Source organism: Lissotriton vulgaris, chromosome 2_1, assembly GCF_964263255.1.
Source record: "Lissotriton vulgaris chromosome 2_1, aLisVul1.2, whole genome shotgun sequence".
Classification (NCBI taxonomy): domain Eukaryota; kingdom Metazoa; phylum Chordata; class Amphibia; order Caudata; family Salamandridae; genus Lissotriton; species Lissotriton vulgaris.
In genome coordinates, this window is record NC_141687.1 from 1,723,741,222 (window position 1) to 1,723,756,859 (window position 15,638).

Genomic DNA, 15,638 nt, shown 5'->3' on the forward strand with positions numbered 1-15,638 from the left:
ATCCACTTGCTGTGTTTGCTTCCAATGTCACAATTCTTCTGTCAAGCGAGGCATGAGGACAGCCAGTAGAGAGTTCTCCATTGCCTCTAGTTCGCGCGCCAAGTGTCTCCGGAGGCCTCGGGGGTTGTAGAGTTTTCCCCAGTGCTTACAATTATCCATCGCCAACACTGCCGTCAGAGCCAACTTTGTTCCTTCTTCCCTCTGTTTCCTCATAGGGAGTTTGGCAGTTTTCCGCCTTCGCTGTGGGGCCCGTTGTCCTTTAGGTGCAGGATTTGGTTTAAAGTGCTCCCCGCTGGCCTCTGCCTTGTAAGCCTCCAGCTAATCCCTTGCCATTGCGGCATCTGTGAAAAATATTGTTTGACCATCAAGCATGTTTTTTAGTGTGGCTCGGCACAGCAAGGCATAATGGATACCCTGGTTTTGCAGAACCCTTTTGACGGCAACAATGACACACTTAGTTGTTTTTTTTACAGACACAGTGTAATCAGAGTTTATAGACACCCTGGGATTTTCCAACATGAAAGGCCCAGCGAGTCTTTCCTGTTATATAATTAAGTCTCTATCTTTATGTGCAGTAGACTGGCCACCACCAGTCTTGGCGGGGCACCCGCAAGTAAGGAAACTTGAATTGCTCTGTCCTGGTCAAAGAACTTGGTGAGCACCTACGGGGCAGGGGCATCTTCTTTGCCAACCATGCCTCTAGGTACCATTCTATGTCTTGTCCCTCACTCCTTCGGGCATCCCCATGATCTGTATCTTTATTATTCCTGCGATTGTGCCCTTTCGCATCATCCATTTTTTGATTCAAGGTATTTAGTTGTTGTGACAGACTTGTTACTGTGGTGTCCACATTGATAGTAAGGCCCTGGCTTCCCTGCATTGGCTCCCGGTGAGGGAACGTGTTCTGTTTAAAGCTATGTGTGTCAGTCATCGTATTCTGCAGCTGAGGGAACCCTCCTATCTGCATGACCTTCTCACCCTGTATGTTCCCACGCCAGGTTTAAGATCTAGTGGGAAAGGTCAGGTCAGCATCCCAATCATCAGAAGAGCCAGGATGGGCGGGCGCTCCTTAACCTTTTTAGCGGCCTCTCATTGGAATAAGCTGCAGATAGGGCTCCGGCTGGAATCCTCAGAGACCATTTTCCGGAAAAAGCTCAAGACGTGGCTTTTCCCATCTGATAACTCTATTGTTTGATAATTCTTTGCTTTATCCTCTGCCTGAAATGGGCTCTTGTCGCAGCGCAGGGACGCACTAGCTAGTGCAGCCATGAACTTTATAAATTTGATTTGATTTGATTGACCACACTTTGTTGTAAGTCCACTAAGTCTGCACCGTGTTGTTCCACTTTCTTGGCCAAATTCCTCCGGTCTTGGCGGAGGAGCCCCAAATCCACTACATCTGCATCTATTTCCTCTCCTGGGGCTCTCTGGAGTTATCAGTGGCAACCAGTATTTTATCTAGCATGTCTGGCTAGCTATGGGACTCCGTTGCCATTAAGTCCTGCGATTGGGGCATGGGGTATTCTAGTTCTGTGATGGACTGCTTGAGCTATGCCCCGTTGGGCTGTAATATCCCCACACAGCCTACCCCTCTGCCTAGCATTCATTTTGACAGTGCATCTGGGCCCAAAAACATGCTGTCTGCTATCTTTTTCTTTTTATAACTGGCGTGGCATGTGCCTCTGTTATAATAGTGCGAGGGATGGTAGCTGGTCACCCAGCGCGGTTCAGGTGAGCTCAAACTTTACCCAGGGGGAAGCTGTGCGCTCACCGTGGAGTTAATTTTCAAACTCCACTACCCAGTTCTGGCGTTGCTGCACTTGGTCTAGTTGCCCCGTGCAGTGAGTACTTGTACACAGAGTATCCTGACCTCCATGTCTCTGGGGGATTAGTGTGCCAGTGAGAGCGCCCATGCCTCTGTCCTATTTAGGGAGCCAGCAATCAAGGACTCTCCTGTGCTCCACTGTGTCCTGCTGCCCAGTCTCCACAATGCTGTTCTATCCACCTTCTAAACCAGCACCTCTCTGTGGCTTCCCCCACCAGCCCCAACCCCACCTGCCATAGGCCTGCAGTAGCGTGTGCGTCCTCCTCCTCCCCACCCCTTCCCCCCAGGGAATCTTTCACGTGCAACCCATGTTTTGAGTACAGGCACAGGTGGTGCTACTCACACCAATCAGTGCACTTGGTCCTCAGGAGTCTGAACAGTGAGGCAGGACCGTCTGGGGGGCGTCTAGTCTTCATCCCGGCTGCCACACACTGCAGCAGTCCCTAGGCCGCTAGCATCGTGAGGCTGCCCTTTTTGGAGGCTGCCCACAGGAGTTTCTTTTCACCTGATCTGGCTGTAAATGTGTAAATGTAAATGTATAGGCATTTATATTGCGCACTACTTACCCGTAGGGTCCCAAGGCACTTCGACCGCTGCGAAACCCTTCCTGGCTTCCCTGAGAGATGGTCCCTTAATGGGTATCTCCAGGGTGAGACCAGGCATCCCCGGCGGTCTGGTGGGGCCGTTAGTGAAGATGAGGCAAGCTAATGCCCAGAGTTGCCGAGTGTGATCGCTGATCAGAGTGGGCACCGAGGCGAGAGAATTATCGAGTCCGCTGACCCTGGTCCAGAAACCTGCCGCGCCGGGAATCGAACCCTGGTCCCGGGCCGTCCTCTGCTCTCGGGTCTGCCGCCTCTAACCAGTGAGCCACACTACTTCACTCTGGCTGTTTGCGGCCACCTACTCCACTATGTGCCAGCCAGCCACCTCATCACCGGCTTTCCGGGATGCTGTTTCCCAATAGCCTGTGGCACCTGGCAACAAGTTTAATGGCAGTTCTCGGAGGCCAGTTGCGTCGATTCCATGTGGGCGCCAAGCCCCTTTGCTGAGATTCCTTTATAATTAGGGCTCCTGGTTATAGGCTTATTTAATTACCCCAGTATGGGAACTTTCATAGATTCCCATGCTTTGTATCATGCCCCGTCATCGGAATGGGAGCCTCAGTAAATAAAAAATATCATAACCATAGATACAAAAGAGAAAAACTAGGCCTCATCTCATTTTGTAGCATATCACCCTCTTTGTGTAAAAGAGCCCCAACTTTCTACAACAACAAATCAGAATAGCCTCACCCCATAGAACCTTCCTGAGAGAGCCTCAGAGCCTCAGATTTTTCTACCGCACTTGTGCTAGGGAGTCTTCACTCAGCTCTGCTCAGTGTTCTTTTTTTTCAACTTCAATTCTTCTGCAATGTTCTTAAAAAAATTATGTCGGACAAGGAAAAGAAGGCTTTGTTCAGGGCCTGTGCTACCTGTGCAAAAAAGAGACTTTTTGTTGAGGACAAGCATGATGACTGTATCTATTGCCTGTATCCAGACCACAAGGCCACAGATTGCAAGATCTGTAGAACTTTTTCTACAAAGACATTGAGAGACAGGGAGGGCCGATTATTAACTTGGCTACAGAAAATGAAGTCATGGAAGGAAGTGCTGTCTTCGGATGAGGTGGACTCTTCATCTGCTACATCTTCCAGAAGTTCCAGAAATAGGGGTAGGTCACCTCCCTCTACTTCTTCTGAGATCCTTGCCAAAGCCCAACAAAAGATCTCGGATAGGTCTGCGAGGGCTAGTCCCATTAAATCTCCTCACTGAGGTGAAAAGGAGAGTCTGGGACAGGCTGCTGAGGTGAACACAGCCAAAAAGGTGAAAAAGGATGTTTCTGTTCCTTCACAACCATCTCTAAAAGTGAAGGAGAGCAAGAAACTGGCTGCTGCCTCTCAGTATGGAAAACCTGACAAGAAACAACGACGAAATCAGCAGGTACGTCGACGACTTCTTCTCAGAAAGCCTTGATTTAAGGTGCCTTCCTGCTCGTCGGCAATTGCTGTATTCTCGACATCGATGATCATGACGACGAGGGTAGTGTCGATGGCTGCTTCGACAACAAAGACTACGTCAACGACGGCGGCTGTAATGTTGATGACGACGAGTTCGTCTACGACGTCGTCGACGATCAACCCACCGTCGGCGATGAAAGCTCCGTCGACGATCAATCCACCGTCAACGATGAAAGCTCCATTGACGAGGACCACTTCTCCGTCGACTGTTCCATCGGCGGTTCCTTCGACGACGACTCAGTCAACGAGGTCGTCGACGATTCAGAAAATACACATTTCCATGCGAAAGCAGCAGATAACTCCGGAGAGGACTTCTCCTAGAAGAGTAACACCCTTACTCCCAACTATGTTGTTAGATGAGGAGTCTGATGACGATGAGGAAGAGAATCCATATGGGGATGCCTACAGTCCCTCTGACTTAAATATGAAGTGTCAGGATACGGACACTGAGGAATATTGTGAACAACAATATGTCCAGCAAAGCACACCTCCTCCAACCTTAAGAAAGGACATGGTGGCCATGCCATCATCTCTAATATCGGACTTACAACTGATGTTGCAGGATTACAGGAGCAGGTTTCCAACTCCACCTATTCAACAGCAGGCGCGCCCTCCTTCACCTGTTAGACCTCCTGCTCCGGCACTCATAGTGATGACGGTGGTCCCACGGGCTGTGCAACCAGAACCCAGAGAGGAAGTCCAAGAGGTAGTAGATGTTTCTTCTGATGACGATGTTCCACCCTTCTTCAAGCGCCTTGAGACCCTCCGGGTATGTAGCGCGCTATATAAATCTTTGACTTGACTTGACTTGAAGAGCCTACACATGATCCAGATCTGGATTATGATGATAGTGGTGTTCAAGATCCAGATGTGATGGGGCAGGATACTGCTACCTCTCCGCCTGCTGACATTGGGGGATTCCATAACCTCATGGAGAGGGCATCTGCAAGATTTGGTCTGCCTATCACGACTGTGCAGTCAGACTGCTTCCTATATGACTTTAAAGAACCATACTAGAGGTCGGTCCGATCTATTCCTATCATTGAACATGTATGGTCAGAGGGAGTTAAAGTTATGCAAAATCCGGCGACAGTCATTCCGGTTCTTCCCAGGCTAGAGAAAAAATACAAGGAGCCGAATGGCAGTCCAGCTTGTCTACTGGGACAACCTAAGCCGGATTCTGTAATTTCTCAAGCGGCACAAAGCAAATGGAAAAATCCTTCCACGCCCCTTACTACACCTCCGGACAAAGAAGGAAGGCGCTTGGACAATGTAGGCAAAAGATTCTCCTCTATGGCCAGTCTCCTTGTCCGTGCTGCCAATGCCCTTGCCATCCTCTGCGGGTATGATCGCCAGATGTGGTGTGACCTGTCCCTGTTTGTGGAACAGCTTCCAGAATCTACATGGGATGAGGCCAAGAAAGTCTTGATGGAAGGAGAGCGGTCTTCGTCGGAGGTAATAGGTTGTGCTATGGACATAGCGTCTACTGCCTTTCGTTCGCTGGCTGGATCAGCTGTGCTACGGCGTCGGGGCTGGTTGTGGGCGACCTGATTTCGCCAGGAAGTCCAGAACAAGATCTTGGACTTATCATTCAATGGAGAAATGCTTTTTGGAAAGCATGTTGATGGGGCTCTTCAAAGCATTAAAAAGGATACGAACACAGCAAAGTCCTTGGGTTCGTTGAACTACCGTAAGGTTCCTTTTAGAGGGGTGAGAGGAAGAGGTTTCTCCTCTTATAGGGGTGGCAACCAACAAAGATATTCATCCCAATCCTCCCAATCGTACAAACCTCAATATTCCAATCAACGTCTGGGCCAGTCGGCGTCTTTCTCTCGTCAACCGCAGAGAGGACGCCAAAATCGTCAAGGAATGACAACTCCAAGAGGCAATAGCGGCCTCGCGGCTCTTTCTACTGTTCCTACCCCTCCGATCACATCAGTGGGGGGCAGGATATCTCATTGTTTAGACAGCTGGAGACTTTATAACATCAGACCAGTGGGTCTTAAATATCATCAAGAGTGGCCATTAAGCATGGGCGAATTTTGCGAATCTGGCGTTCGCGAATTTTGCGAATTTGTGAACTCGCAATCCGCAAAATCCGCGAATTCTCGCGAATTTGCGGATTATTTTTTTCGTGTTCGCAAGGATTTCTGCCAGTTCGCAAGGATTTCTGCCAGTTCGCAAGGATTTTGTACCAGTTCGCAATTGCGAACTTACATGTCGGCTCGCAACGGTCACGATTATGTTGTTTCTACGTCTGGTTCATCATCACAGGTTCCCAGAACCCTCTGTTTCACCCCTGCCACCCTCTGTTTTACCCATGCCATCCTCTGGTGCATCAATGCCACCCTCTGGTTCATCATCACTGTAGATTATGGGGGGGGAAAGCAAGCACACCTGCCTGCTTCAACTGACATGAATTAATTTGGGGTTGATTTATTAATGTGTCACTGTTTTAAAATTCCAGTCTGGCACCTGCTTCCTTATCTGTAATTTGCTTTCTGTTGCAGTGCAATTTTTTTTTCCAGGACCTTTGTGGCCTACTTGTAGCTATTCTATGAGCCTGCTGTGAGGGTCAGAGCAGGGTCATATAATTGTTGCAACTAGCAACTGAACTCTGGAGGGGCCCTTGTCAGGAAGCACTACAGGGAATGGTTACTAATGATGAGTTTGAACTTTTGAACCTGCTGAATGCTTTTTTTGTGTTCGCAAGCATTTCTGCCAGTTCGCAAGGATTTCTGCCAGTTCGCGAGGGTTTTGTACCAGTTCGCAATTGCGAACTTACACCGCACGCAGCAAAAAATCCGCTGCGTGCGAATTTGCGGATTTTGCGGGAAATTCGCGGATCTCGCGGATTGCGAATTTACCGAAAATCCGCAAAATCCGCGAGCGTAACAGATTTTCCGCCCATGCTTAGTGGCCATACGTTGGAGTTTCAACATCTACCTCCAAACAGAGCTCCAGGCGCCAGACAATCGAAACATCTGGGACTGCTACATCTCAAAGCCCACCAGCTTTTCATCAAGGGGGCAATAGAACCTGTACCTCTCTCGCAGAGGGGGAAAGGGTTTTATTCCAGGTTCTTCCTGGTTCGCAAAACGATGGAAACTTGGCGCCCCATATTAGATCTACGAGAGCTCAACACCTATCTCATCAAACTATCCTTCAGGATGGTCACTCTTCAGGATATTCTTCGTCTTTTAAATCCAGGCGATTACATAGCGACTCTGGATTTGGAGGATGCCTACTTCCATGTGCCGATCCACCCAGCTCACAGACAATACTTGCGCTTCACAGTAGGCAAGAGCCATTTCCAATTCAAAGTACTTCCTTTTGGTCTACGGTCTGCACCAAGGATATTTACGAAGGTGTTGGCCCCAGTGGCTGCTTTCCTCAGGAAACAATCTCTGAAGTTTTTCCCTACCTGGACGACTGGCTAGTCAAAGCTCCAACTTTCCAGGACACTTCCAAGGCCATTACGACCTGCAGTCAATTGTTCAATCTCCTGGGCCTTCAGCTCAACAAGAACAAATCAGTTATTCAACCGTCCAGGTCAGCAAGGTTTCTAGGCGCCATTCTGGACACGAAACGCTGCAAGGCTTACCCTTCAGACGATCGTCAAAACAAATTGATGCTCTCGGCTCGCCAATTACTCAAAAAGAAGTCTGTCAGTACGACTCTACAAGTCCCTTCTCGGGTCGATCTCATCCTGTATACCATTAATTCTGCATTGCAGGCTGCAAATGCGTCCTCTGCAAGAGCAGCTCGACAAACAATGGTACCAAGCAGAAGGCTCTTTCGACAACAAGATTTCAGTAACACCAGAGATGAGAAATGCATGCGACTAGTGGGTGGTGAGGAGCAACATCGCCAAGGGCTTGACTTTCATGCTTCCTCCGTCTCCCATGGTTCTCACCACTGACACCTCGTTAGAAGGCTGGGGAGCGGTCCTCCAAGAATTACAAGTCAGTGGACACTGGGATCCAAGTCAACGCCAGTGCCCCATCAACCTGTTGGAGCTCAAAGCCATCCGGTTAGCTGTTATGACCAGATTGAACCAGCTCACCAGAGCAACACCAACCTGGCCAAAACGTAACCACCTCCCTCCTCAGGACCCATCTATCCAGGCACCTGGGTACCTACCTGAGGATGGGTAACTCGCAATATACAAGCTCATATCATTAGAAACACCACTAAATCTATAGGGATTACTAGGAATACTCACTGATTACTAAGGACGTCCATGCCCTACACCACACTCCTACCTCATAGTCTCGCGACCACATGGGTCCAGACTAATCTACCCTGGGGCAGTTCTGATTATTTACCATTACACACTGATCACCATCAGTGCTCACTAGACACGCAATCCGGCGTGTCTACACACTAGGCTGCAGCCCTAGTGCTCTCTTCCTCACAATCCGGTCCACAATCCGGCGGACCTACACATCAGGCTTCCACCTGATGCTCTCTTTAATGCCGCTTTCCCTAGAGGCGATCTCATTACACACCGTATCCCCCCGGTGCTCTCTCAAGCCACGATCTTGTGGGTATACACACTGACCACAATCAGTGCTCTCACTAACGCCGCTACACAACGACGATCACTTTCCTATGAATAACTTCAGCTCTATCTCTCTCTCTATGTTGGGAAGTCTCTCTCACTATTCACTAAAGTTTGCTACTACAATAATATTATGGGATGGCCGAATCACTTAGTGTCTATCTATTTTCTTAGCTCAAGGGCTCCTCTCTCTCCCTAATTATTCAGTGGCTACTTACCGGATCAGGGGCAGCATCTGTTCTGGCTGTAACACCTGACTAGAAGGAAAGGTTACCTGTGCTTTAAGAACAAGAGACACACACTGTATGCAAGAGTTATTCCCTGATTTAAACGCTCTCTATCATAAGAACAACACATGCACACTGGTTCACTAAGAACTGGGGTATCTTTATTACAATAACAATAGAAAAGGATTCATACACAGATCTGCGGGGTCTCTGTAACTAACAGGAACTATAAATAGACTGCACACCGCTGAAAGAAAAGGATTAGACATATAACAGGGACAATGTTATCTGCGGGGTCTCTGTGACTAACAGGAACTGTAACACACCGCTGAAAGAAAAGGGATTAGACATACAATAGCCTAGGGAATAAAGACAAGATTAAGGTGTAAGTGTAAAGCAAACTAATTTAGACTACCTCACCTATTAGAAGGAATATTTCTCTCTCTCTGGTAGGATCAGGGCTCTCTGTCTCTCCCTCCGTCACCACAGCTTCACGCCTCTGGCTCAACTGCTTCAGCTGACAGCCTCAACTCCTCCATTAATGCATTCTGATAAACTGGCAGCCCCAGCTGATAGTTCCAGCTTTGTTCATATGACTGCTCTCTCCAGCTTCAGCAATCATCTGCCTTCTTTATCCATTCCAGAAAACCAATAGAACTGAACTATACTTTTCAGCTCCAGCAAACATTCTACTCTTCACTCTTCAAGAACCAAACTGACCACTCCTCCTCTCCTGCAATTCGCTAATATGGAAACCTCTCCCCTAATGGAAATTTCCAACAGAGGGCTGCCTCCCACCGAATTCATGTGCTAGCTCCAGGGCTCTCCGCGCAACCGCAGTGCGCATCTGCATGTTACGTCTGGGCCCAAGAGGCAAACACATTCCTCGGATAAGAACCAGTCCTGGCTGGTTTTCCCCTAGCAGACAACAGGCTTAACTATAAACATTACCTTTACCCTTCAAGCATCTCAGCTCTGCAGGGACAGAAAGCAAAATGGAGTCTCTCTAGTTCTGGGTCTTGTAGGCCTGAGAAGGATGAAATAACCCTTAGCTCTGTCAGAGTACCTACACAAACCATACCAATATGTAACATAAAGTCAGGACCACAGGATCCACCCTCTACTATAGGCAGGATAATGAAAGGACACATAATTATGTCAAAGCCAATAGGCAATAGATGGATTAGAGTCGAGAATAAGGGATCTATCATCATATAAAGCAGCTATCCTCTTCTAGGTCTGAAAAAAGGGCTTAAAAGGGCCAACACAAGGTAAGAATACAGATCCTAGATGTGAGCAAGCTTAAAGTGTTCATCACTCCGAAATGGAGCCAAAAAACCCGTCAAGACATTAGCTTTACAGGCTTTTCTGCCACGAATACAGAATCAATCAGTGCTGGTCCGGACGGACAATACGACGGCCATGAACTATATCAACAAACGGGGGGAAACAAGATCTCAAACTCTGTCCAAGGAAGCTCAATTGATTTGGGATTGGGCGATCCTTCACAAGATTGCGTTACAGCAGAACACCTTGCGGGTTCGCTCAATATAACAGCGGACGCACTAAGTCGCCAGAAATCGACCACTCACGAATGGGAGTTGGATCAGGCCATTCTGGAAGAGGTGTTTTCGGTCGGGGGGACCCCGACCATAGACCTGTTTGCGACTCCGGAGAACACCAAATGCCAGTTCTATGCAAGAAGGGATCACCATCCGGGATCCTTCGAACGCGCTTTCGATTGCCTGGTAAGGCACATTCTTTTACGCTTTTCCACCGATACCCCTCATTCAGAGGATACTCAGGAAGGTCAAAGCGGAGCCGTGCAAAATGATCTTGATTGCACCGGCGTGGCCCCGGCAGTTCTGGTACACGGAACTCCTATTACTCTCTCAGGATCATCTAATTCCCCTGCAACTGGTTCCTTCCCTAATGAAGACGTCTCAGGGTCAAGTGCTCCATCCGGATCCGGGCTCGCTTCACTTAACAGCGTGGCTCCTGAATACAGGGAGTTCCGACATCTGAATCTCCCCAAGGAGTGTAGGGACGTGTTGTCTCAGGCTCGAGCTCCAAGCACTTTGAAGACTTGCAAGGCAAAATGGAAGAGGTTCTGCCTATGGTGTCAGAAGCAACATCTCCATCCGTACACTTAAGCTCCACATCAAATTTTACCATACATCCTGTTACTGGCTAAATCTGGACTGGCACATTCTTCTGTAAAAGTTCATCTAGCAGCCATCTCAAGATTCAGACGGACATCTTCAGGTCCTTCTCCTTGGTCTGCTAGAATTGTCAAACAGTTTATGAAGGGCCTGTTTCGGATGTATCCCCCAGTCCGTCCTCCGCCTCCAATTTGGCAACTTAATTTGGTGTTAGCTCAGCTAATGAAAGCTCCGTTTGAACCCATCCACAAGGTGGACCTTAAATACCTATCATGGAAGCTAGCTCTTCTGTTGGCTCTGACATCTGCCAGGAGAGTTAGTGAGCTTCAGGCGCTGTCAATAGTGGAATCCTTTCTTCAGTTCAAGCGGGATGTCCTAATCCTTCGGACTAATCCAAAGTTCCTCCTAAAGGTTCCATCTGAATGAACCTTTGATTTTGAAGTCATTCTTTCCGCAACCTACGACTCCAGCAGAAAGATCCTTGCATTCTTTGGACGTTCAAAGGTGTTTAAAGTTCTATTTGGAGCGCACAAAATCTTTTAGGAAATACAACTGTTCGTATCTTACAGTGCTCCGTGGAAGGGATTTCCGCTAACCAAGTGCAGCATTTCCCGCTGGATCTCCTGCGCTATTCAATTCTGCCATCAAGCAGCGGGCAAACCACTTGCATCAAAAGTCCGTGCACATTCCACAAGATCGGTGGCATCTTTTGTGGCTCTATTTGCTGGAGTCCCTATCAAAGACATCTGCAGGGCAGCGACGTGCAGCAGTACACATACCTTCTCGAAACACTACTGCCTTGAGTCTACAGTGAAGGACGACGCTGCTGTTGGACAAGCAGTCCTCAGGAATCTTTTTCAATAAGAGGTGAGCTTTCCCTACAATCCCTCCTTCCTGGGTGGCACATTTTGTATCACTTATCGTGTTCTTTCTATGGTAACATGTTATGATTTGTTTCCAATGAGAATTACAACAATCTCAGGTGATAGAATTCACAGAACAAAATGTGCTTTTATTGCTTACTGCTAGCTATTCTGATACAAAGCATGGGAATCTATGAAAGTTTCAATACTGGGGTAAGAAAACAAGTTACTTACCTGTAACTTTGGTTCCCCAGTATTGGTAACTTTCATAGATTCCCATGCGCCCACCCTCCTCCTTTGGGAAAGCTCGGCCTTTTTACTGAGATAGTGGCTGTTTGCACAACGGCTACGAAAATCTGAGGCTCTGAGGCTCTCTCAAGAAGGTTCTATGGGGTGAGGCTATTCTGCTACAAAATGAGCTGAGGCCTAGGCCTGGTTTTTCTCTTTTGTACCTATGGTTATGATATTTTTTATTTACCGAGGCTCCCATTCCGACGACGGGGAATGATACAAAGCATGGGAATCTATGAAAGTTACCAATACTGGGGAACCAAAGTTACAGGTAAGTAACTTTTTTTCTTTTTGACGTTTCCATCTGTATCTATCCATTTTTTATATTTTGCTAATTTAATCTACGTTTTTCCAGATCTATTTTGCGTTTTGTGAAAAAAACATTTATCTAACTGATAAATATACACTTTTTCTTGAATTCCTGAGAGGTTTCAATAATATGAACACCCACAGATGATAAATCAGTGCACTATGTGAAAACATCCACATTTTAGTATCAACCTTTGGAAGATCTACTGCTTTTTAACCCTTATGACTAAACTTTCTTTTTTCGACGTACTAATCTGCAAGACTATTGGCCAGGCAATCATGACTGACAGCATTTAAAATCACTCAAACATCCTAATTTCATTTTTTATTCACATTTAAAACCAAATACAGATATCTGTTTTAAACTGTAAAAACATAAAACGAGGACCCTTACTTGTTATCAAGTCACCTGAAGCTTTGTTTGGCCTATGTAATCACTTCTTCAAACTTTCTATGTGTTGTGATGTTTTCCCAGCATATTAGAATGCAATGGGGCATAGAGGTCCTGGTACTTTTACCATTATTTATTTACCATTTATTTGACTACCATTAACCTATAGGTCTCATGTCGCCAACCAAGTCCATATTATAGTCTTTCTCTATAAAACTGCATTATATGCTGCAATTGTGTGTTCGGTGGTATTTACTGAGAAAGGCGGTTGTGGACTGCACCTGAGGTCTGTGCTTAGTATCCTTGCACAGAGCTGTGGCTTTTTTGTTTCCGCCCCAAGATTTTAAGATGTATGGCACTCTAGCTCTGGTCATTCTTCCTCTTTTGATGACTAGAAGCTTATTCTTGTATTCAAAGATGAAAATCCTGTTTTAAGGTGAGGAAATGTTTCCTTTTGTTAAGTGTGAACATGAGTTTTAATTTCTTGAGTTTAGAATTTTTATCACAATTTGAGAAGACTTTACTAAGTAGAACTGCATCACTAATTGTGGTTTTACTCCCCTCACTCAGCGAGCCTTTTCAATGGATGATCGTATTGCGTGGACGCATATTACTGTACCAGAATCGCTCAAAGAAGGCAAGGTGGAAGATGAGTGGTACAGCTTGAGCGGAAGGCAGGGTGATGACAAAGAAGGGATGATAAACCTTGTCATGTCCTACACGGTAAGTGTATGGAAAAGGTCTGGGCTTTGCATACAGTGTATGTTTCTCATTTTGACTTTGTGAGATTGCTCTATCCATCTGTTTTCCCCAATTTTATAAGAGTGTTGAACAGTTGGTGGGCCTATTCAGATCTTCTGGGACTATGATAAGGATATCTAAATAACTGCAGCCAGGTACGTATCGTTGGCATCTGTTTCGTAACAAAACATTTCATTGTCTTAGTATAGAAGCCAGATTACTAGCCTATTGAAAGATGAACGTAAACTACCTTGGGTTGTTACCCACAAAATCCATGCACCCCTAAAGTCAGTAACTACCAACATAAGTCAAAACATATTAGTCATCAGCAGCTGAATGAGAACATGGAGTCTAGTTATGCTTTTCAAAGATGTGAAGGTTTGAGTACACATCTGTGTGTGGACTGATGCATCCATTGCAGGGAGGAGTCATAGTTTTATCCCATTGGTCAAAGATTTGATTCCCAGGAATCCAATCAGCCTTCCGTCCATGCAGCATTTGAGTTGGGTAATACTAAACATCTGTAATCGATTTTATAGTGCCACGAAAACGTTTGGGGGCCAACGTGTGCTCTCTGAATGCACCTGCTTTGTTATGCTACTTTGATGTCCAGTGCAAAGTTGCATGTATTGCTTTTCAGGGTTCATCTTGGTGCATTCCTTTTCAGCGCTTAAATAATGGACACATCACTGTTTTCAGTGCCAATTTAACTGAAATGTAGAGGACTAAGACCACTTTACTCATACACATTCTGTGATTAAGAATGGTGACATTTCCTCAAAGTTCTATTCATCTTTATCTCCTAAAAGAACTCGGTCTGTTCCAGCATAATCCTACATCAGATCAGATGAGTTGTAGATCTTGATAAAGGCTCAGTATTTTCATGGCATTTGCAGTCATCCAGGCTCTGAATAGTTTAGGGTCGACTAATCGCGCCAGCTCTAGCCTAAACTAAACACAAACGAGAAATCTAAGCATTTTGAAATGCGGATTGCATTCATGAAATGTGGTAGGAAATGGGTGATGGCGACTAGGTGCAGAGGTGGAGGCCAGATCTTGTAGAAAAGAAGGAAGGTATTTGTTCCTTGTAAACATGAAAGGGAGAACCAAATTTGGCTTTTGCTAGTGGGTTGTGAATTTTTGGATGGACAAAGGTGACCCCACATTTCTAAATTATATGCACTGAATTTGTGCACTCACAGCTGAATTAAAATGTATCTAATTGGGTGTCCCTTTAGATTTCAGGAACTATCCATTTACCATCTCTATTTCTTTCTCATTACAGCCAACTTAGATCAGCATCTCTGTGATAGTGCAGGCAGTCAGTAAGAGATACTAGCTTTTCCATAGGTAGATGCAGAGAGGGAGAAAACAAGATCCCATATTCTTTGAATCTCAGACTATGTGCTTTAGGATACGCAGAACAGTATTCAACTGTCAGCACACCTGCCCTGTTATGTTATGTTTATGTTCTGCCCAGCCTTCTTAGTCAGCGATTTGGTAAGCTCAGCTGGTATGGTTAAGAAGATCATGTAAGAGTGCTGCACAAAGACATAGAATGTATTTTAAGTTGAAGAGATAATGACCTGTGTTTAGACGTGTTTACCCAAACAGATGCTTCCAGGTGAGAAATATTGCGGTCCTTGGGCTTTGGCATAACTGAAATTTCTGGCTCCTTTGTACCAATATGCCCTTCCAGGTTATGATAGAGATATTCAGGCGAGGTGCAGTCCCTCCTGTGAATCACGAGGCCCCACTGGACCTTATAGTGCCCCATATGGGTTCCCACCAGTGGGTTCTTCCCTGGTGCCATGCAACCCTACTGTTACTCCTCCGAGAGCACCCCCTGGTGCTGACTGGAGCCATTCTGGCCCTGAGACTCTCTCTGGTAGTGCCTTCAGCACCATCTTCAATGCCATTGACACTGCGCGACCATCCAAGCCAGTGCCCTCACATCCACACTCTAAGTCACAGACTATCCTATTGAGGGCTAGTCGGTAAGCTCAGAGGATAATTGGAGAGTCAATATGTACTCTGGAATCTCTGCCTGACATCTCTTCACCTAGCGCTACTGTCAAGCTATGGTTGACTTCTTTTGCTACAATATGGACCATATTCACCTACTCGAAAGAGTGTCCCATGATACAGACAGCAGCAGTGAAGTAGCCATTTTGCTACTGCCTCCCTTTTTGGACACTGTTGACAACCT

General features: G+C 46.4%; 1 protein-coding gene across 3 annotated transcripts in view; it reads left to right on the top strand.

Moving 5' to 3' along the window:
• The window catches only part of TOLLIP (toll interacting protein), a 343,606-nt gene that overhangs the window by 188,665 nt on the left and 139,303 nt on the right, over positions 1–15,638 (top strand). For all 3 annotated transcript variants that reach the window (XR_015308513.1, XM_086957730.1, XM_086957731.1), the window contains exon 4: positions 13,259–13,411. Coding sequence is in view for 2 of the 3 variants with exons in the window: in XM_086957730.1 (XP_086813856.1) it covers positions 13,259–13,411 (153 nt within the window). In the remaining variant the exon portion in view is untranslated. The remainder of the gene's footprint in view (positions 1–13,258; positions 13,412–15,638) is intronic.